Here is a 19,668-nt window from a genome sequence, read left to right on the forward strand (position 1 = left end):
ACTTTTCGTACCGAAGGAAAGGGACCAGTTCATCTTCACCAAGCTGTACCAATAGCTGTTTGTTTAGGTTAATTATTTCCTCAAGCTTCATGAACTTTTTTCCCTGTTCCTTATTCAGCATGATCTTTTCTTCCAATGCTAGCCAAGATCCCGGAATTTCATCATGCCAGCAAGCTTGTCCATCAACAGACTCCTCTATCAGGCTCCATAATTCTTCATATTTATCTTTGTTCTTGTCACTGTTGTTCAGTTCTCTAATGAAGATACACTCCACTACGTGATCATCTCTGATGTCTTTGATGACCTGATACTTGTCAAGTTTTTCATATATTTTGTCCAATATATTTTCTTCGTCCTACAAGAAAAAAGAAATTCATCGTATAAAAACCAAGAGGCCAAGGGTCTTTAATAGCTCACCTGGTATTTTATAGGAGTCATGTGTTAGGGGGTATTGGGCAGCACATCCTCTGTAAGATGCTCTAAAACAAATTTGGTTAAAATCCCTTTCTTGTTACGGAAGGTGAAGGTTTTAGAAGATGTATCCCTATTTCTCCTTACTTGGCGCCATTCCATTTTCTCCCGTGGAGGCCACATTCTACTTGATGTAAAATTGAATCCTCCTTTTTCTAAAGATGCTCCAGACCAAATTTTGTTTGAATTTACCTATTTTTCCCTATTGGACCCGCCCTCTGTTCTCTGTTTGGGTCACATCCTACGTTTATATAATCCCATTTGCCCAAAAATGCTCTCAAACAAGTAAAAAATTCTTTATTGGTATGAAAGGAGAAGGTTAATATTTACATTTGATTTAATACCGAGGGGGCCGCATCCTCTATTTTATACAAAATTGAGAACTCGTTGGTTAAAGATGTCTACAGACCAATTATGGTCAAATTCAACTGAGTCGTTCAGGAAGTGAAGTATTTTAAATGAAAAAGTGGATGGACGGACGCTGCTCTGTTCCATGGCATAAGCTCAACAGTATTTTTGGACCAGTTAAGCTAATTAACAATCAGATGACTTATTGTTTGTGACTGACATTCAGTCTAGTCTTTCTAAAGAGTAAAGTTGTTCATAACATGATCATAATGCTATTTGTTAATACTTAAGGCTATATACACATTTAAAGGTAGAGTCTCAGCACTTCATGTTTTATCTCCAGTGAAGGAGAGTTCCATCTTCTGTTTGCCATTTTCTGGCTTGGAGTTGCATGCACATTAACTACATCACAGATGTATCGAAGAAAGGACAGATAATTGACGATTGTGTGGAAAAATGGGTCATTAGCCTATTACTGCTTTATATATTTACTGTTGTCTTAGTGTATTCCCCTAATACCATTCTATAAGTAACCTAACGGGTACGGTAGGGCTATTCGTTCGGCGTATGCTTCCCGTCGAGTAGCAGCTATCGCCGGTGCAGTCTGTTTGTTTACATGGGTGTAAGCTTTCGAGATGACCGGATTTTTGGTGAGTCGCCGGAAGACGTTCCGACCTCACTACGCATATGCCGTAGATTTGGCCAATCAGAATGGGTGTGCGGATACAGGTTACATAGGACCAGGAGGCTGGGGTATAAAAGGGGATGCACGGGTCAATTCGGGGACTTGCGTGGCCGGAAATCCGGCTATATCAGGAGAGGAAAACCTCTCCACCCAGGCGCTGAAACCAGTGCTACCACCCAGGCGCTGAAAACAGTGCTACCACGTTAGGGAACGTTAAGGCTGGTTAGTTAACGTATATCGGTGTTCTGGGAGGGGTTGGTTTTCAACGACATAATTACTTATATGCCTTATTTTACCCTGTGGGGGCTGATATATATAGCTGTATGTAGTTTTACTAAACATACGTTCTTTTCTACACACTGTTGGTTTTGTTCCAGTGCTACCACGTTAGGGAACGTTAGGACTGGCTAGTTGAACCAGAGATGTAGAATTGAACGTGTATGTGTTTCGGGAGGGGTTGGTTTTTACCGTCGTTATTACCTATAGGCCTTATTTTACCTCGTGGGGGCTGATATCTATAGGTTTACTTAATTAACACACATTCTTTCCTACACACTGTAGTTTTGTTCTGTCTTGTATTATATGCTACTGTTATTAATGTATGTATCACCTTAGCCGTGTGATATATGCAATAAACGTTAGTTAACTTTGAAACAAGGTGTTGATTGATTTATAACTCGGATACTCCTCCACATCTGACGGACCTTTGGCAGACTGTACAGACGGACGCAAAAGGTACGTTCTTGGGTATTGCCGCCGGCCAGCTTGTCGGTAGATTTGGGGAAAACATTAATAATTATACGATCACTTTCATCTACCGACGCTGGACAGGCTCTCCCCACGGACGTCCTATTACAATTGTCATGATTTTGTCTGGAATACACAAGGCATTCTTGTCCGTTAAAAATCTTCAATTTTTACATACACCTTTGTTTTCTTATTGAATTGTTTTGATACAATTACTGAATCGTTAGCCGCCGCTTTGATATAACAATTTGGGTAAAATGTAATAAGAGGATAAGAATGTCTGTATCTCTCACCTGTATGTATTGATATAAGGTGGGGATCTAAACCGTTTCCAAGTTGTAATACAGGGAGTAAGTCCTAAAGTATTTAGGTAAATAAAAGATCAGTGAGCATTTTACTTGTGAGAGAAAACTTTCGATTTTGTTCTGTTTCACAAAAATTCTTAAGAGAATCTTAAGTGAAAAATTTATCGTAACTTTACACTAGTCTGATCCCTCTCTTAAGTGTAAAATTTTATCGTAAGTTTAAATATATATGATGATTTTAATCCTAAATTTAAATAAACATGGCTGCTACATTTGGTTTGAAAATGAATTTTCGATGCATCATTAACAGGTTTTTCAAGGCAGATATAACCACCGCACCTAAGCCACGCCCTATTTCTAACAAAATCAATACAGATGTTCTGCAAGGGGCCGTGTTAGTTTTATTGACATCATTAAACGACAAATGTAATTGCATTGAATAATAGACGAGTAGTAAGTATGCTTGGTTTGACTGTCCTTGATTTATAACTTATTATATTAATCCGATTAGTGTTTATTGCGAAAATTACACAAAAACTATTCCTCAATCAGGAAATCTCAGTATCATATACGTATACACATAGTATATAGTCTAACGTAAGTACAGGCAAATTTGTTACATAAGTAAGGGTTTCAGTTAATAATTCGTCCAAATAAACATTGTTGTATACACACCTGAATGACGTCACACAGCAACTTTGTGACGTCATCACGCCTACCGTGTTTTTTTTTATCAGAGGTGCATGAGGCAATAGCCACCTTCAAGCATTTCACTAATTTTCAAGTAATGTTAATGTTTATATGTATACTGAACAAAAAAAGAAACGCACAAAGTTTTGATTTCGCCATTGAAACTCAGAGGGGTAGAGCAATTGCGATGTTGATGGATGGCCATAGCCAAACTGCTGTCGCACGGCAGTTTGGTGTTGGCCCGTGTACAATTAACCGTCTCTGAACACGTTTTCGTGCTACTGGGTTAGTTTCCGATCGTCCCAGGAGCGGTCGTCCGCGTGTAACGACCGCACGAAAAGACAGGGCGATTCTATTGTCGCACTTGCACAACAGATTCAAGACTGCTGTAGAGACTGCGTCGCATACCTTAGGTACTCATGGCAGACCCATTAGTCCTCAAACTGCCAGGAACCGGTTGCGTTCCGAGAGAATCATTGCGCGCCGACCTTATGTCGGGCCACCTCTGACACCTCGGAGGCGACAAGTGCGTCTTGACTGGATGCGCAGACATGGCCCGAATAGGTTTGGGATGCATCGATGGAGGCGTGTGATGTTCACCGACGAGTCTAGATTCTGTCTGTATCACTCATACGGAAGAAAAAGGGTATATCGCAGACGCGGTGAGCGTTTCGCCGACGCATGCGTGGTTGAACGCGATAGATTCGGTGGGGCTTCTGCAATGGTTTGGGGAGGCATCTCCCATGGAGTAAAATCCCCCTTACTGGTCCTGGATCAAAACCTCAATGCCGTTCGATACAGAGACCAGATCCTCCAACCACATGTCCTTCCACTTCTCAGACGTCATAACCTAATTTTCCAGCAAGACAATGCTCGACCGCATGTTGCCAGAGTCCGTCGTGATTTTCTCACGGCAAACAACGTTCAGCCTCTGGGATGGCCCCCATATAGCCCCAACATATCTCCCATTGAGCATCTGTGGGATGAGCTGGACAGGCGTATTAGGAAACGTCAACCCCCCAACCCCCCAACTAACCGCGCCCATTTGATCGCAGCATTAACACAAGAAAGGAACAACATTCCCTTAAGGCGAATAAATGTTCTCATGAATTCAATGCATAGGAGAATCTGTGCAGGGATTCGTGCAAAAGGTGCCCACACCAGGTACTGAAGTGTCATTTTGTTTTTCGCGGGTATCCCACTTTGAGTTGAGACACGAGTGACGTCACACAGACTTTTCTTCTACAGTATTGTAAAGAGTAGACTTGTCCCTTCATAGTGATATAAAATTTTGTACAAATTTCCCAAAATATCATAGGCTATTGATTGCATAATTTAATTGTGCGTTTCTTTTTTTGTTCAGTGTATTTTTTTGTATTCTGGTGTTACACAAGTTGTACTGATATATGTAAGGGCAAATACATGGCTTTCCTTGAGTTGTGATACTTAAAGTTATTTTCAGTAAAGGAAGTGATTAATGCTGTTTAGGTTAGATAGATGGGGTCGGTTGAGGAGGTCAATGTACACCTACATGCATCTCAATTGAGACTATAGTCCTTCACAAATCCAAACTTCCAAATCGGTGCCCAAAATTATTATTTGTATCGGGACCTGAGTTTTCAATGGCCAACTCACCACCCGACTTTTGAATAATTTGCCACATGTACATCTCCGATCGTCTTTCACATCAACAGAGACTGTCCCAGGTGTTGTAAAAATACTTACTTTTCATATAAACATTGCAAAACTGAAAATGAGTTTTTTCTGAGCGTAAACAAGCATTGGGTCACCAGTACATTGAAAACGATTTACTTGCATTTATGGCACGGTCGACCATGGAACTGCCATTAGTGTTAAGATATAGTATTTTCAATTTGTATATAGTAGCACCAACACAGATTACAAAGTACGATTTACTATGACATACATGTACACTTTATTTCACACTTCCAAAAGCGCATGTGTATTACTCGCATATAGAGAACATTCATTTTTGTTGTACCTATGTACCAATATGTCCTGTTATCTACAGTATGTGAAATCCTGACAACCCTCAATCCGAGCGATTCACAAGCAGAATGTAATTACCATAATAGACTTAAAGAGTTTATCAAATTGCATTTATGTGACATTTGTAATCTTGAAATCTGGTAAATATCATTTATTTGAATCAGTTTAAAAGCCCGTCATCCCATGAAGATACCAGTCAAATATTACCTTATTTGACCAATAAATAGGTAAAGTCATTTATCAAGATTTTATTTGACATTATGACCTTAACTCATTCATCCCTGAAATTTCTTACCTTTGAATTGGAAGGGTTCAAGTGTGTCTTCAGGGGTTAATGAGTTAAAAAGCTAAAGGCCAGGTTTTAATTCTGTACATTTAAAGAAAATTTGATGTTTGAAGGAGGATAGACTCATTGCAATGTTTCAGGTTGTATGCATTTTGTTGTAAAACAGAACAGGCAACAGTTATTCCAGTGCTTGAATTATATACTCACTGTTGTAACTTTGTCCATATGAGACCCGACCAAGATAACTGGTGGTACGCCTTTTTTTTTGGCAGATTCATCCTTTGCGTATGTGGCAACTGAATTGAGCCAGTGTACTATTTCATCTGTGAAATGATAATAAAGGAAAACAAATCAAAAGGAAAATAAACAAACACACTCTGACAGCAATCTTAATTATATAGTGTAGTACTAGACATAGCTAGGCTTACTATCTGTATCGAACACACCGCGTTAAGATTAGAGTAGCTTCCCCTTGCCGGAAGGATTGTGTAGTGACAGTGGTGGGACCATGGGAGGTGTGCATGGACGACGTGCAGTGTTGTGCAGTGTTGAATACAATATAAAGACAGTGTAAATGCTCATTGGCGTCTCTCCATCTATTACAAAGTGGTTCCAATCATAACCAGCATTAGCATATCACATCACTGAACAAAATGTCATCATGCATAATAATGGTTATTATAATTGGCAAAAGTGACGGATAAACTGAAGAAACAATAGGCCCAACTGGCCTTAACGCTCACATGAATTACGTCGATTTAAAGTCGATAACTGCAACTGTTTTTGACAAGCAGTGAAACTTTCTGAACGGCTACGATTGGTTTTGTGATTTGCACGAAAAGTAAGAACACTTCTTTGGCAGTCATATGTCAGATATTCACAAATTGTGTTTTTTTAGTAATAAATACCACAGCGCTGCTTTACAAAATTTACAATCTGTTCTAGTTTCTAAACTAATGGATAATTGTCTATAAAATGTATAGCACAAACGTGATATGCAAAATACCAATTAAATATAGCATGAATAATTAGACAAGACTGATGGTAACCTGAGATGTAAAACAATTGTTATTTGTTGTGATGTAATTAATAATACAACAAGAGGCCCAGAGGGCCTGTATCACTCACCTGAATATGTTTAAAATAATTGGTATGAAGTAAAGATATAGCACTCCATGGTAGGTGCTGTAAGTACATATGAAATTTCAGAAAGATCCATCCAGTATTTGAGATAAAGCGAGAACAAACTTCAAACAGAGCCCCACCCCTATGCCCCTAGGGGGGGTCATACCCATCAATTATACAAAATTGAGACCCCTTGGCCCAAGTGTGACCGATATCGGTCTGGGGAATTAGTACTCAAGTCTGTTGCCAGTTCATTTCTTTATTGTTGCCAACTTCCAGTTCCTACTTCTGTATACCATTGCTAGCACCTTCTATCTTAGCTCACTTTCAATCCTGATCTAATCTGGCTCTCTTTCCATCTTCCAACTCTGACTCTGTTCTGCCTCTCTGTACCTCATTCTGCTTTCTCTCACTTATACTAAAAACTAAGAAGTGTCTAATATGCAAATTAGTTAACTAACATTTCTATTGGTCAACTGTAGATGGACAGCCATCAGGTGGTCAAAAGAGGTTCCCAGGGCTCCAGCCTGTACCTCCAATTATCACTAATTGACCAGATCTCCGTTCCTCTTTAGATGACCGACCAGTTAGCTTCCTGTCCTTTCATCAACCACACCACCATTCATATTTTGTTTCACAATAACTCCTTGTTCTCAACACTCTGTCTTCAGTTCTTTCACTTTCATCTGACATCTATTTAATTCTGTTCTCACGATTTCCATTTCTAATTACATAACACACTGTCTTCAAATCTTCCTATTTCACACTGTCATATTGGATGCTCCAGACTAAATAAAGATAAAAATCCCTTAATCCTGATGGTCGAAGAAGGATTTTAAAGGTTTCACCTCTATTTCTCCTATTGGGCCCCGCCCTTCTGTCCCCTGGGAGACCACACCCCCTGCTTATACAAAATTGAGTCCCCTTGGCCCAAGGATGCTCGTGACTAAATTAGGATAAAATCACTTAATCGCTATGGTAGAAGAAGAATTTTAAAGGTTTTACCTCTATTTCCCCTATTGGGCCCCACCTCTTTGCCTCCAGAGGGGCTAGACACACCGTTTATACAAAATTGGTTACCCTTCACCAAAGGATGTTTCATACCAAATTTGGACAAAATCCTGTCATTTGTACAGAAGAAGGTATTTGAAGAATTTGTTATGTTTCCCCTATTGGGCCCCTCCCTTCTGCCCCCAAGGGGCCACCCTCAATGTTTTTACGAAATTGAGTACCTTTTGCCCAGGGATGCTCCAGACTAAATTAGGATATTTCCCCTATTTGGCCCCGCCCTTCAGGTCCCAAGGGGGGCACACCCACTGTTTATACAAAATTCGTTCCCCTTTACCCATGGATGCTCCACACTAAATATGGACCAAATCCTTTCATTCCTACAGGAGAAGAAGGATTTTAAAGAATAATTTGCTTTGTTTCCCCTATTGGGCCCCGCCTCTCAGGCCCCTGGGGGGCCACACCAACTGTTCATACAAAATTGGTTCCCCTTCACCCAAGGATGCTGCAGACCAAATATGGAACAAATCCTTTCATTCCTACAGATGAAGAAGGATTTTAAAGAATTTGCTATATTTCCCCTATTGGGCTCCGCTCCTCAGCCCCCAAGGGGGTCAGACCCACGGTTTATACAAAGTTGGTTCCCCTTCACCAAAGAATGCTTCTGACCAAATATGGAACAAATCCTTTCATTGCTATACTGAAGGAGAAGGATTTTTAAGGATTTGCTATATTTCCCCTATTGGGCCCCGCCCCTCAGCCCCCAGGGGGGCCATACCCACGGATAATACGAAATTGAGTCTCTTTTGTCCTGGGATGCTCCAGACTAAATTAGGATAAAATCCCTTAATCCCCATGGTAGAAGGATTATAAAGGTTTTACCTCTATTTCCCCTATTGGGCCCCGCCCCTCAGGTCCCAGGCGGGCCACACCCACTGTTTATACAAAATTGGATTCCCTTTACCCACGGATGCTCCACACTAAATATAGACCAAATCCTTTCATACCTACAGAAGAGGGATTTTAAAGAATAATTTCCTATGTTTCCCATATTGGGCCCAGCCCCTCAGCTCCTAGGGGGGCCAGACCTACGGTTTATACAAAATTGGTTCCCCTTAACCCAAGGATGCTTCTGACCAAATATGGAACAAATCCTTTCATTCCTACAGAAGGAGAAGGATTTTAAAGAATTTGCTATATTTCCCCTATTGGGCCCCGCCCCTCCGACCCCAGACCCACGGTTTATACAAAATTGAGTCCCCTTGGCCCAAGGATGCTCCAGACTAAATTAGGATAAAATCCCTTAATCCCTACGGTAGAAGAAGGATTTTATAGGTTTTACCTCTATTTTCACTATTGGGCCCCGCCCCTCTGACCCCAGGGGGGCCACACCCACCTTTTATACAAAATTGAGTCCCCTTGGCCTAATGATGCTCTAGACCAAATTTATTCAAAATGCACTTGGCCGTTCACGACAAGTAGCTTTTTAAAGAAAAAGTTGACGGACGGACGGACGCCGGATGGACGGACGACGGACGCTGCGGTATGGCATAAGCTCACCATAAGCTAAAAACACGTTAGGACCTTCCTTTCAATCCATTAAGAGGATTTGATTTTAACATTTTGGGACCACCCGTAAAACCCCTCGATGGACGACGGACGGACCACGTAGGAAGGGTGATTTGAATAGACCACCATCAGTTGACACCATAAATATAGTGCACAGGTACTTTTTTGAGTGAAAAAAATAATTAAAACAAGAGGCCCAGAGGGCCTGTATCGCTCACCTGAATATAATTAAAGTAATTGGTATGAAGTAAAGATAAAGCACTCCATGGTAGGTGCTGTAATACATATGAAATTTCAGAAAGATCCATCCAGTACTTGAGATATAGAGAACAAACTTCAAACAGAGCCCCACCCCTATGCCCCTACGGGGGTCATACCCACCAATTATACAAAATTGAGTCACCGTCACCCAAGGATTCTCCACACTAAATAAGGATAAAATCCCTTAATCCCGATGGTCGGAAAAGGATTTTAAAGGTTCTACCTCTATTTCTCCTATTGAGCCCCACCTTCTGCCCCCCCTCGGAGACTACAGCTACTGCTAATACAATATTGAGTCCCCTTGGCCCAAGGATGCTCCAGACTAAATTAGGATAAAATCCCTTAATCCCGATGGTCGGAAAAGGATTTTAAAGGTTCTACATCTATTTCTCCTATTGAGCCCCCCCTTCTGCCCCCCCTCGGAGACTACAGCTACTGCTAATACAATATTGTGTCCCCTTGGCCCAAGGATGCTCCAGACTAAATTAGGCTATTTCCCCTATTTGGCCCCACCCCGCAGGTCCTAGGGGGGCCATACCCGCCGTTTATACAAAATTGGTTCCCCTTCACCCAAGAATGCTTCAGACCAAATATGGACAAAATCCTGTCATTCCTACCGAAGAAGAAGGATTTTGAAGATTTATGTCTATTTCCCCTATTTGGCCCCACCCCTCAGGTCCTAGGGGGGCCATACCCACCGTTTATACAAAATTGGTTCCCCTTTACCCAAAGATGTTCCACACCAAATATGGACCAAATCCTTTCATTTCTACAGAAGGAGAAGGATTTTAAAGAATAATTTGCTATGTTTCCCCTATTGGGCTCCGCCCATCAGGCCCCTGGGGAGCCAGACCCTTGATTTATACAAAATTGGATCCCCTTCACCCAAGGATGCTCCACACCAAATATGGACCAAATCCTTTCATTCCTACAGAAGAAGAAGGATTTTAAAGAATAATTTGCTATGTTTCCCCTATTTGGCCCCACCGCTCAGGCACCTGGGGGGCCAGATCCACGGGGAATACAAAATTGGTTCCCCTTCACCAAAGAATGCTTCAGACCAAATATGGAACAAATACTTTCATTCCTTCAGAAGGATTTTAAAGAATTTGCTATATTTCCCCTATTGGGCCCTGCCCCTCAGCCCCCAGTGGGGCCAGAAAATACCATTTATACAAAATGTTTCCCTTCCCTCAAGGATGCTTCTGACCAAATATGGACCAAATCCTTTCATTCCTACAGAAGAAGAAGGAATTTTAAAGAATAATTTGCTGTTTCCCCTATTGGGCCCCACCCCTCAGGCCCCTGGTGAGCCAGACCCATGGTTTATACAAAATTGGTTCCACACTACCCAAGGATGCTCCACACCAAATATGGACCAAATCCTTTCATTCCTTCAGAAGAAGAAGGATTTTAAAGAATAATTTGCTATGTTTCCGCTATTGGGCCCCGCCCCTCAGGCACCTGGGGGGCCAGATCCACGGTTTATACAAAATTGGTTCCGTTTCGCCCAAGGATGCTTCAGATCAAATTTTGTTAAAATCCGCTCAGTGGTTCATGACTAGTAGTGTAAAGTTGACGGACGACGGACGCTGCGGTATGGCATAAGCTCACCTTGGTCCTTCGGACCAGGTGAGCTAAAAATGAAAACTAGAAAATGTCTGTAACCAATAAATGCCCCCGCTGCAATGTGAAATTAGTTTCAGTGTTCTATAAAAAGTCACAACCACTTTGATCTTGATACCTGAAACATGCACACACACACAAGGTACTACACTTAAAGTTGATAAGTTGATTTTAATATTCATATGTTTTTTCTGTATGATGTAGGAGGTATACCCATATTTGACCTTTGTATAAAGTTTGACCAAAATCTGTGAAAGAAGGAAGTTGCTAAGTGTTTAAATTGAGTCAGTTGATGAATTTCTATATATAGCAAGTGTGACCTTGGCCTTGACCTTGGAACCCTGAAACACAAGGATGTCAGAGGTATACCCATATTTGACCTTTGTATAAAGTTTAACCAAAATCCATGAAAGAATGAAGTTGCTAAGTGTTTAAATTGAATCAGTTGATGATTTTCTATAAATAGCAAGTGAGACCTTGGCCTTGACCTTGGATCCCTGAAACACAACGATGTCCGAGGTATACTCATACTTGACCTTTGTATAAAGTTTGACCAATGTCTGTCAAAGAATGAAGTTGCTAAGTGTTTACATTGAATCGGGACGGGATGCGACGGGACGGATGTTTAAATTGAATCGAGACGCGACAGGACGGACATGGGCAACACTATATGCCCCTCCATTTTATGGCAGGGGCATAAATAAAGTTTCTTGAAAAAATGTCAAGCTTGACTGAAAGCACCAACCAGGTAGGTACCAATTGAAGGGGGGCCACACCCACCTTTTATACAAAATTGAGTCCCCTTGGCCAAAGGATGCTCCAGACTAAATAAGGATAAAATCCCTTTATCCCGACGCTAGAAGAAGGATTTAAAGTTTTTTTTACCTTTTTTCCCATAGTGGGCCCCAATCCTCTCTTCCCAGGGGGCCACACTTACCATTTATAAAACACGAGGCCCAGAGAACCTGTATCGCTCACCTGAATATTCAGTCATAGCAAAATATTCTCATTAAATATCATATTGCACTACACATATTTCTCTCGCAAACTTTGTCGGCTCCATCTGTTGAAACAACCAGCCAAATTCTTTTTTCCCTATCGGGCCCCGCCCCTCTGCCCTAAGGAGGGCCACACTCACCATTTATACAAAATGGAGTCCCCTTGGCCCAAGGATGCTCCAGACTAAATTAGAATATAATCCCTTAATCCCTTCAGTAGAAGAAGGATTTTAAAGCTTTTACCTCTATTTCCCCTATTTGGCCCAGACCCTCTGACCCCAGGAGGGCCTCACCTACTGCTTATACAAAATTGAGTCCCCTTGGCTAAAGGATGCTCCAGACCAAATTTAGTCAAAATCTACTTGGCCGTTCAGGACTAGTAGCGTTTGAAAGGAAAAGTTGACGGACGGACGGACGATGGACGACAGACAACGGACGCTACTGTATGGCATAAGAACCAGGTGAGCTAAAAATCAGTGCTCTTGGCCTCAGGATGTTCCAGACTAAATTGGGATGAAATCCCTTAATCCCTATGGTAGAAAAAGGATTTTAAAGTTTTTTCTCTATTTCCCCTATTCAGCCACACCCACCATTTATACAAAATTGATTTCCCTTCGGTCAGGTGAGCTAATAAAAAATAAATTAAAGGAACCAAGGACAAAACACAAAAGAGGTTGTACTATATTTTTCTGGAAAATGAAATATACATGTGTAAAAGTGTTGAAAAGGGAAACATTATATTTTAAACACAACTAAATGAAATGATAATTAAAATTCACAGAGTGTTAGGAAGATCTGCCAAAAACTGTCAACTGTCAAAATCCAAGATGGCCGTCTGTTGGCCATTTTTTTATTACTCTCAAAATTTAACATGGACAGTTATACCCTAGGGAAACATGCATATCATATTAGAGAAGTGTGCTCTCTGGCACATAGCGTAATGATGGGCTAATAATTATGATGAAGGGTACAACTGCATCAAGCGTGAGAAAAAGGTCCTTTCAGAGTGATTTTCAAGTATACACAGCAGTATATAAAAATATATAAACACTGATTAACTTAAAATGCTGATGTCTCTGTCTGCCATTTAAATGCCTCGTCCTGAGTAACTTAATGATTAAAATGAGTTTTTGATGCATTTTTTTTCAGTTAATTATAAATCTGAAAATGGCTTCAAAATGTTTAATGCTTACCAGTGATGCTTTCTTGCTTTTCTGGCTTTTCCCATTCGGAAACATCGAACACTAGCAGGTAAATGCTATTAGCCGACATAATACAGTGATGGGAGTTGTGGAATACTTTGTCCCCTCCGAAGTCAAATAGAGTCACATAGGCCATAGATGAGTCATCTAAACTATCCCCTTCCTTCATGATGTTATCTATATCTTCTTTTTGGTCTTTTGTAATTGCTTCTTCTGTTATTCTATATTGTGATTCTTCTGTCCTTTCCATTTCAGGATCATCTCTTTGTCCTAGAATAATCAAAAAGGAAATACACATTTCTGTATTATTTTAATGAATGTTGAAGTGTTGCTATGTGAATTTATAAGGCAATTAACACAAAGTTATTAAATAAATCAAAGCAAACAAAGTTTGCAAACATCATTTTTAACGGTAGATGCATACAAATTACATTCTCAGAGGCTAATATTTTGGCAGCAAAGTTATACGTTAAGCCTGATATAAATATCTTTACAAGATAAAATGGTTTCGAAACGATGCAATTTTAAATTGAACAAAGCATCACAAGTGATACAAATCCCCTCGCATTCACACATTGTGTGCCATATGTATGAGAAAATGAATAGAGAATTCAATGATGTAACAGTAACTGCTCTAGCTACTGCATCTGTTGAAGGTATTATCATGGCAAACACTTGTATCAAGTTTCATGAAATTCTGTTGAGGAATGCAGTCGATAGAGCGATAACAAAGATTTAAAAAACAAGAGGCCCAAGGGCCTTAGCGGTCACCTGAGTTATATCATAGGTACTGGTAGCTTTATTTTATTGTTTAGATGTGATGTGGAAATCAGCATGTAAACTAAGTGAAATACAATACTTGTCATGTCATCAAAGGATAAGAATTTGAAAATATTGGTAAATGTTCCCTTTGGGGCCCCGCCCTAGCCCCTGGGGAGGGGCAGGAATCCCAATTTTACAACGTAATACTCTCATTCACCAAAGATGATTCTGACTAAGTTTGAGTAATTTTCTGCTGAAAATGAATAAAATATACCCCAAAGTGTTATTTCCCTATATAAACTATAAACTTTACCCCCTCCCCAAGGGAGAACGGATAGCTTGGGGGTCCTGAAATTTACGATTTAAATAAAGCCCCTGATGATTGTCTTTCCATGCAGAGAGATGAATGTAGTACCTCCTAGTCTGGAGGAGAAAATTTTGGAAATATTGGTTAATTTTCCCTTTTGGGCCCCGCCCTGGCCCCTAGGGTTGGGGTAGGAATTCATAACAAATCTGGTTGAGATCCGTAAGTATGTGAGCATGGTTAAAGGGATGGGACCTCAAACCTTTCAATGTAATGACCATACACTAAATCCCCAGGGGAAGGGGCAGATCTTAGAGCTAATTCTGTAACAGACTTTTGATGTTTCTAACATATGTATAATTATATGATGGAAATCTAACCCTGTCAAAGCTTTGCACTATGCTGGTCTACAAATCATGACCATCGATTGGTCTTATGGAACTGAAGATTCTTGAAGCCTAAATACTAACCATTTATAGCCAATGTTTGACCATAAACAGTGCTCAAAGTTCACCCTTGACCTAACCACCATTACAATTCACACTGCTGGTATACATATCATAACCAGTACCATTGCTCTAAATATTTCGGTTGTTTAGAAAATGATGTTTGAATCTTTTAACACATTTGACACCTGTGACCTTGATAGGAAATAAAGGGCCATTTATACGGGGAAACTTTATACAAATGCAGCACTCTATGCTAGGTATCTACTTGCCCAATATCAGTACCCTGAGCCTTTCATTTCTCAAGAAGAAGTTCTTTGATAAATAATGATGTTGACAGACGGTGGATGCTGCACCATACCATAAGCTCCCAGGCACTACATGCCAGTTGAGTTAATGACACTATCATAACAATAACAAAACACGATCCATCAGTTAGCCACAATGATAACTTGACGTATCAAGTTTTATATGGCCTTGATGGATGATTACATGAATTGTTATTGTAAAATACAGGTTCAATTATTTCACACGCTCTTAAATATCTAAACATTGACATTTGAAACATTTGCTTAGTTCCTGTCCCTGAAGAGCTTTTGTTCCTATTCAAGGTATGCTGTATCTCTCTGCCATCAAGCAAACATCTTCATGTCCAACCCCACTCAGCAAACTCACCTATCAAAGCTGACAACTTGGGATCCCTGCCTGTAAAATACAAGGATTCATGCCATAAGATACTTTACAAAGCAACCATTCAGATATAGGACAGACAACAAAGAGATACCGGCAGGATCTTGGTGCCCAACATCGGAAGATCTTCTTTAGTTCTATCTATGTAAGTTTAATCTCTTCTCTTCTGTTGTGGTAAATTTTGATTAATATTTAATTTCAAAGTTATGTCACTGTTTACTTGGTAAATAGCTATATGCGACAAATCTGTACTGTCACAACCCAATATTGCTGCCAAATCAGTCTGAAAATAAAACACGTACAGCTATGGACAAGGGGAGCCTTCATATAACAAGAGGCCCAAGTGTCAACTTGACACATGTGTTACAAAACCGGCACAGAAGAATAGGACAACATCAAATCTGAGTGATTGGGTTAGTCTAATATTCTGAGGGAGATTAAGATCAACTAATTAAGGCAACTCACAAATATGGTTCAACCCTACAAATAGACCGACTTTATTCAAATCCAGCTGATCAGGTTAGTCCAATGTTCTACTAAGGGAGATAAGGTTTTGCAGAAATACAGGTAAACCGCCAGCTCGAATGCTAGCTGTTTGACGGGTAGCTCAAAGTATCAAAGCAATGTTAGGTTTACAGTTCTTTTCATGTGTTAATGTATTGGTCCTGTCAATCTATTCTGTGCTTACAATAGACTCTACTGCAATGTAAGGTATGTCATTAAGATATTGAAAATACTTTAAATTCACACTGTCAAAATCGATATCAATATGTGTTGTATCAATACAATTCAAATGTCTCCATGAAACGACGTCACTGGTGTTTATCCAGCATAAGTAAAAATCAAGTCACAGAATGTACATCGCTTGAAAGAACCCCTGACATTGACCAGAGTGACCACGACACTGCATGGAAGCAATGAGTCAGTTTGTAAACATCATCTGGGTCCTCCGCCACTATTTCTGTAAGGCAATCCTCAGCTAGTCCAACATTTGAGGCTCTCCCTTCATAGGAAGTACACAACTACAAGATGACAGAGGGTAGCTGTCCTATCCGTAAAGGTTTGCTGAAATAACTCCATAAATAAAGGGTTGGAATGAAAACAAGAGGCCCAGAGGGCCTGTATCCCTCACCTGAATATGTTAAAAATAATTGGTATGAAGTAAAGATATAGCACTCCATGGTAGTACATATGAAATTTCAGAAAGATCCATCCAGTACTTGAGATATAGCGAGAAGAAACTTCAAACNGGGGGGGGTCATACCCATCAATTATACAAAATTGAGACACAAGGATGCTCCAGACTAAATATGGATAAAATCCCTTAATCCCGATGGTCGAAAAAGGATTTTAAAGGTTTTACCTCTATTTCTCCTATTGGGCACCACCCTTCTGCCCCCTGGGAGACCACATCCACTGCTTATACAAAATTGAGTCCCCTTGGCCCAAGAATGCTCCAGACTAAATTAGGATAAAATCTCTTAATCCCTATGGTAGAAGAAGGATTTTAAAGGTTTTACCTCTATTTCCCCTATTGGGCCCCAACTCTCTGCCTCCAGGGGGGTTAGACCCACCAATTATACAAAATTGAGTCCTCTTGGCCTAAGGATACTCCAGACCAAATTTAGTCAAAATCTACTTGGCCGTTCAGGACAAGTAGCGTTTTAAAGGAAAAGTTGACGGACGGACGACGGACGCTGCGATACGCATAAGCTCACCATGGTCCTTCAGACCAGGTGAGCTAAAAATTACTACCTATATGCACTATGTCAGGAGATTTTTTTTGTGAACAACAATGCATGAAAAACGTATGTCTACCCTTTAACGGTTTAAACGTTAGGCCAAAACAAGATATTCCTTAGCCTTTGCACATATTTTACCTTTGTCGTAAGGTCACTTACGACAGTGTACTAAACATCGTCTGTGGTTGATGCAGATATAAAGCAAGTCTATCAGGATATCTTTAACTTAGCACTTATTTCACCTTATTCTTAGAGGAACTGCCTACTGCGAAATTATAAAATAGGCCCAAGGGCTTTAGCAGTCACCTGAGTTATATTATAAGTACTGGTAGCTCAATTTCATTGCTGACATCAAAATCATTATGTTAACAAAGTGCAATACAATACTTGTCATGTCACGAAAGGATAAGAATTTTCAAAAACTATTCAAATAAATTATTTTGATTTTGAGAAATATAATATCTTTTGTTATTTAGCCAGTTTTCCTCTTGGCCAACCTCTAGGATAGGTCAGGATCTTAAGTTTCTGATGCTGTTTGATTTTAATTTCATTATAACTATTCCAACCAAGTTTGGAATTATTTCTTGCTGAAAATGCATAAGATATAGCGGAAGTGTTATTTCCTTATATAAACTATATTAAACTTCACCCTTTCCCAAAGGGAGAGCAGATGACCTGCGGAATAATGCAATTAACAATTTAGAGAATGCACCTAAGGACCTTTCTATCCATAAATAGTATTTTTTTGGAAAATATCAGTCTAATAAGATTTTTGAACTTTAAACCATTTTCTTTCATTGGACCCCACCCTTCTAGCTCCTGGGGATGGGACAGGATCTTATTTTCTCATGCCATCTAATTGCCATCTGACATTATAATCATTCCAACCAAGTTTGAACAATATCCTGCTGAAAATGGACAAAATATACCCAAAAGTATTACTTCCCTATATAAACTTAAAACAAGCGAGAATGGATAGTAAAATTGCAAAATAGATAAAGCCCCTGATGGAATTTTCATCCATGCACATAATTTGATTGTAGAACCTCCGAGTCTGAACAAGAAGACTTTTGAAATATTGGTAAATTTTCCCTTTGGGGCCCCGTCCTGGCCCCTGGGGTGGGGGTAGGAATCCCAATTTTACTATTTGATGCCATCTTCCCCCAAGGATGATTCTCACCAGTAAGAATAATTTCCTACTGAAAATTGACAAAATATACCAAAAAGTGTTATTTCCCAATATAAACTATAGTAAACTTCATCTCCTCCTCAAGGGAGAACGGATGGTCCGGGATGGTCGGCTGGTGCCGTGGATAGCGCACTAGCCTTTCACCAAGGCGGCCGGTGTTTCGATTCCCCGATCGGACGTGAAAAGCTTGGGGTCACCTGCCCGATCACGTTGGTTTTCTCCGGGTACTCCGGTTTCCTCCCACACTAATTAGACCCCCAACGCGCTAATATCTGGGCCAACAAGAGTGATTAATATAAGTTGAAATAAATTGTTTCATAATTGTTTTAAAATAAATAAAGTTTATATTTTTTATATGAGTCTGGAGAAGAAGATTTTTGAAATATTGGTTTATTTTCCCTTTGGAGCCAAGCCCTGGCCCCTAGGGGAAATCCATCCACTGGTTCTTGAGAAGAAGTAAAAAATGCTAAAAGTTTACCCACAATGGACGATAAAGTGAGGGACCGTTGGCTTCACCTTGGCTTAAACCTTTAAATGTTTGAAACAATCAAACTGTTTTTACCTTTGACCTTGAGATAAAGGCCACAGTGACCTGATGACAGTACAGCATTGCACATCATCTGTAGGTGATGCAGTTATAATGCAAGTTCATCAAGATATCCTTAATGGTTTAATAGTTACAGCCCGGACAAGATGTTCCTAAAAAATTGCACATATTTGACCTTTGACCTTGGGGTCAAGATCGCAATGACCTAATGACAGTGCACTTCTCATTGTCTTTGGGTGCTGCAGGTATACTGAAAGGTTCATCAAGATGTCTTAAATGGTTCAAAAGTTACGGCCTGGACAAGAATGTACTGACAATTTTGCACTTATTTGACCTTTGACCTTACAATGAAGGTAATTTTGTCTTGATTCTATTGCAATGTACACATTCGGTGGGTGATGCAGGTACACCTCAAGTTCCACAAAGTTATCTTTAACAGTTTAAAAGTTTATAATGGACCGGACAAGATCATATTAGAAGAACCAGAAGCAGAACCAGAACTAATACAATACATTCGAAGGGGAAACATAATTACAATATCTGTAATTTTTGGTTGAAATCAGCTCAGAAGTTACGGTAAGTTGACAAGAATTTTTCAACAAAGGGCCGTAACTCCATAAACAAGAGATCACCATTGTACCATCTTTATTAGTTCTA

At 40.0% G+C, this 19,668-nt stretch overlaps 1 protein-coding gene across 4 annotated transcripts in view; it reads right to left on the reverse strand.

Moving 5' to 3' along the window:
- LOC110458640 overlaps positions 1-19,668 on the reverse strand; it is a 46,099-nt gene that overhangs the window by 8,191 nt on the left and 18,240 nt on the right. For 3 of the 4 annotated variants that reach the window (XM_021510430.1, XM_021510427.1, XM_021510428.1), the window contains 4 exons: positions 15,519-15,548; positions 13,323-13,601; positions 5,750-5,865; positions 3-355 (listed from right to left, as the gene is read on the reverse strand). In XM_021510430.1, the coding sequence (XP_021366105.1) occupies positions 3-355; positions 5,750-5,865; positions 13,323-13,601; positions 15,519-15,548 (778 nt within the window). The remainder of the gene's footprint in view (positions 1-2; positions 356-5,749; positions 5,866-13,322; positions 13,602-15,518; positions 15,549-19,668) is intronic. The other variant, XM_021510429.1, reaches the window with a different exon arrangement.

The sequence above is a fragment of the Mizuhopecten yessoensis genome, unplaced genomic scaffold (assembly GCF_002113885.1).
Source record: "Mizuhopecten yessoensis strain PY_sf001 unplaced genomic scaffold, ASM211388v2 scaffold9683, whole genome shotgun sequence".
Taxonomy (NCBI): domain Eukaryota; kingdom Metazoa; phylum Mollusca; class Bivalvia; order Pectinida; family Pectinidae; genus Mizuhopecten; species Mizuhopecten yessoensis.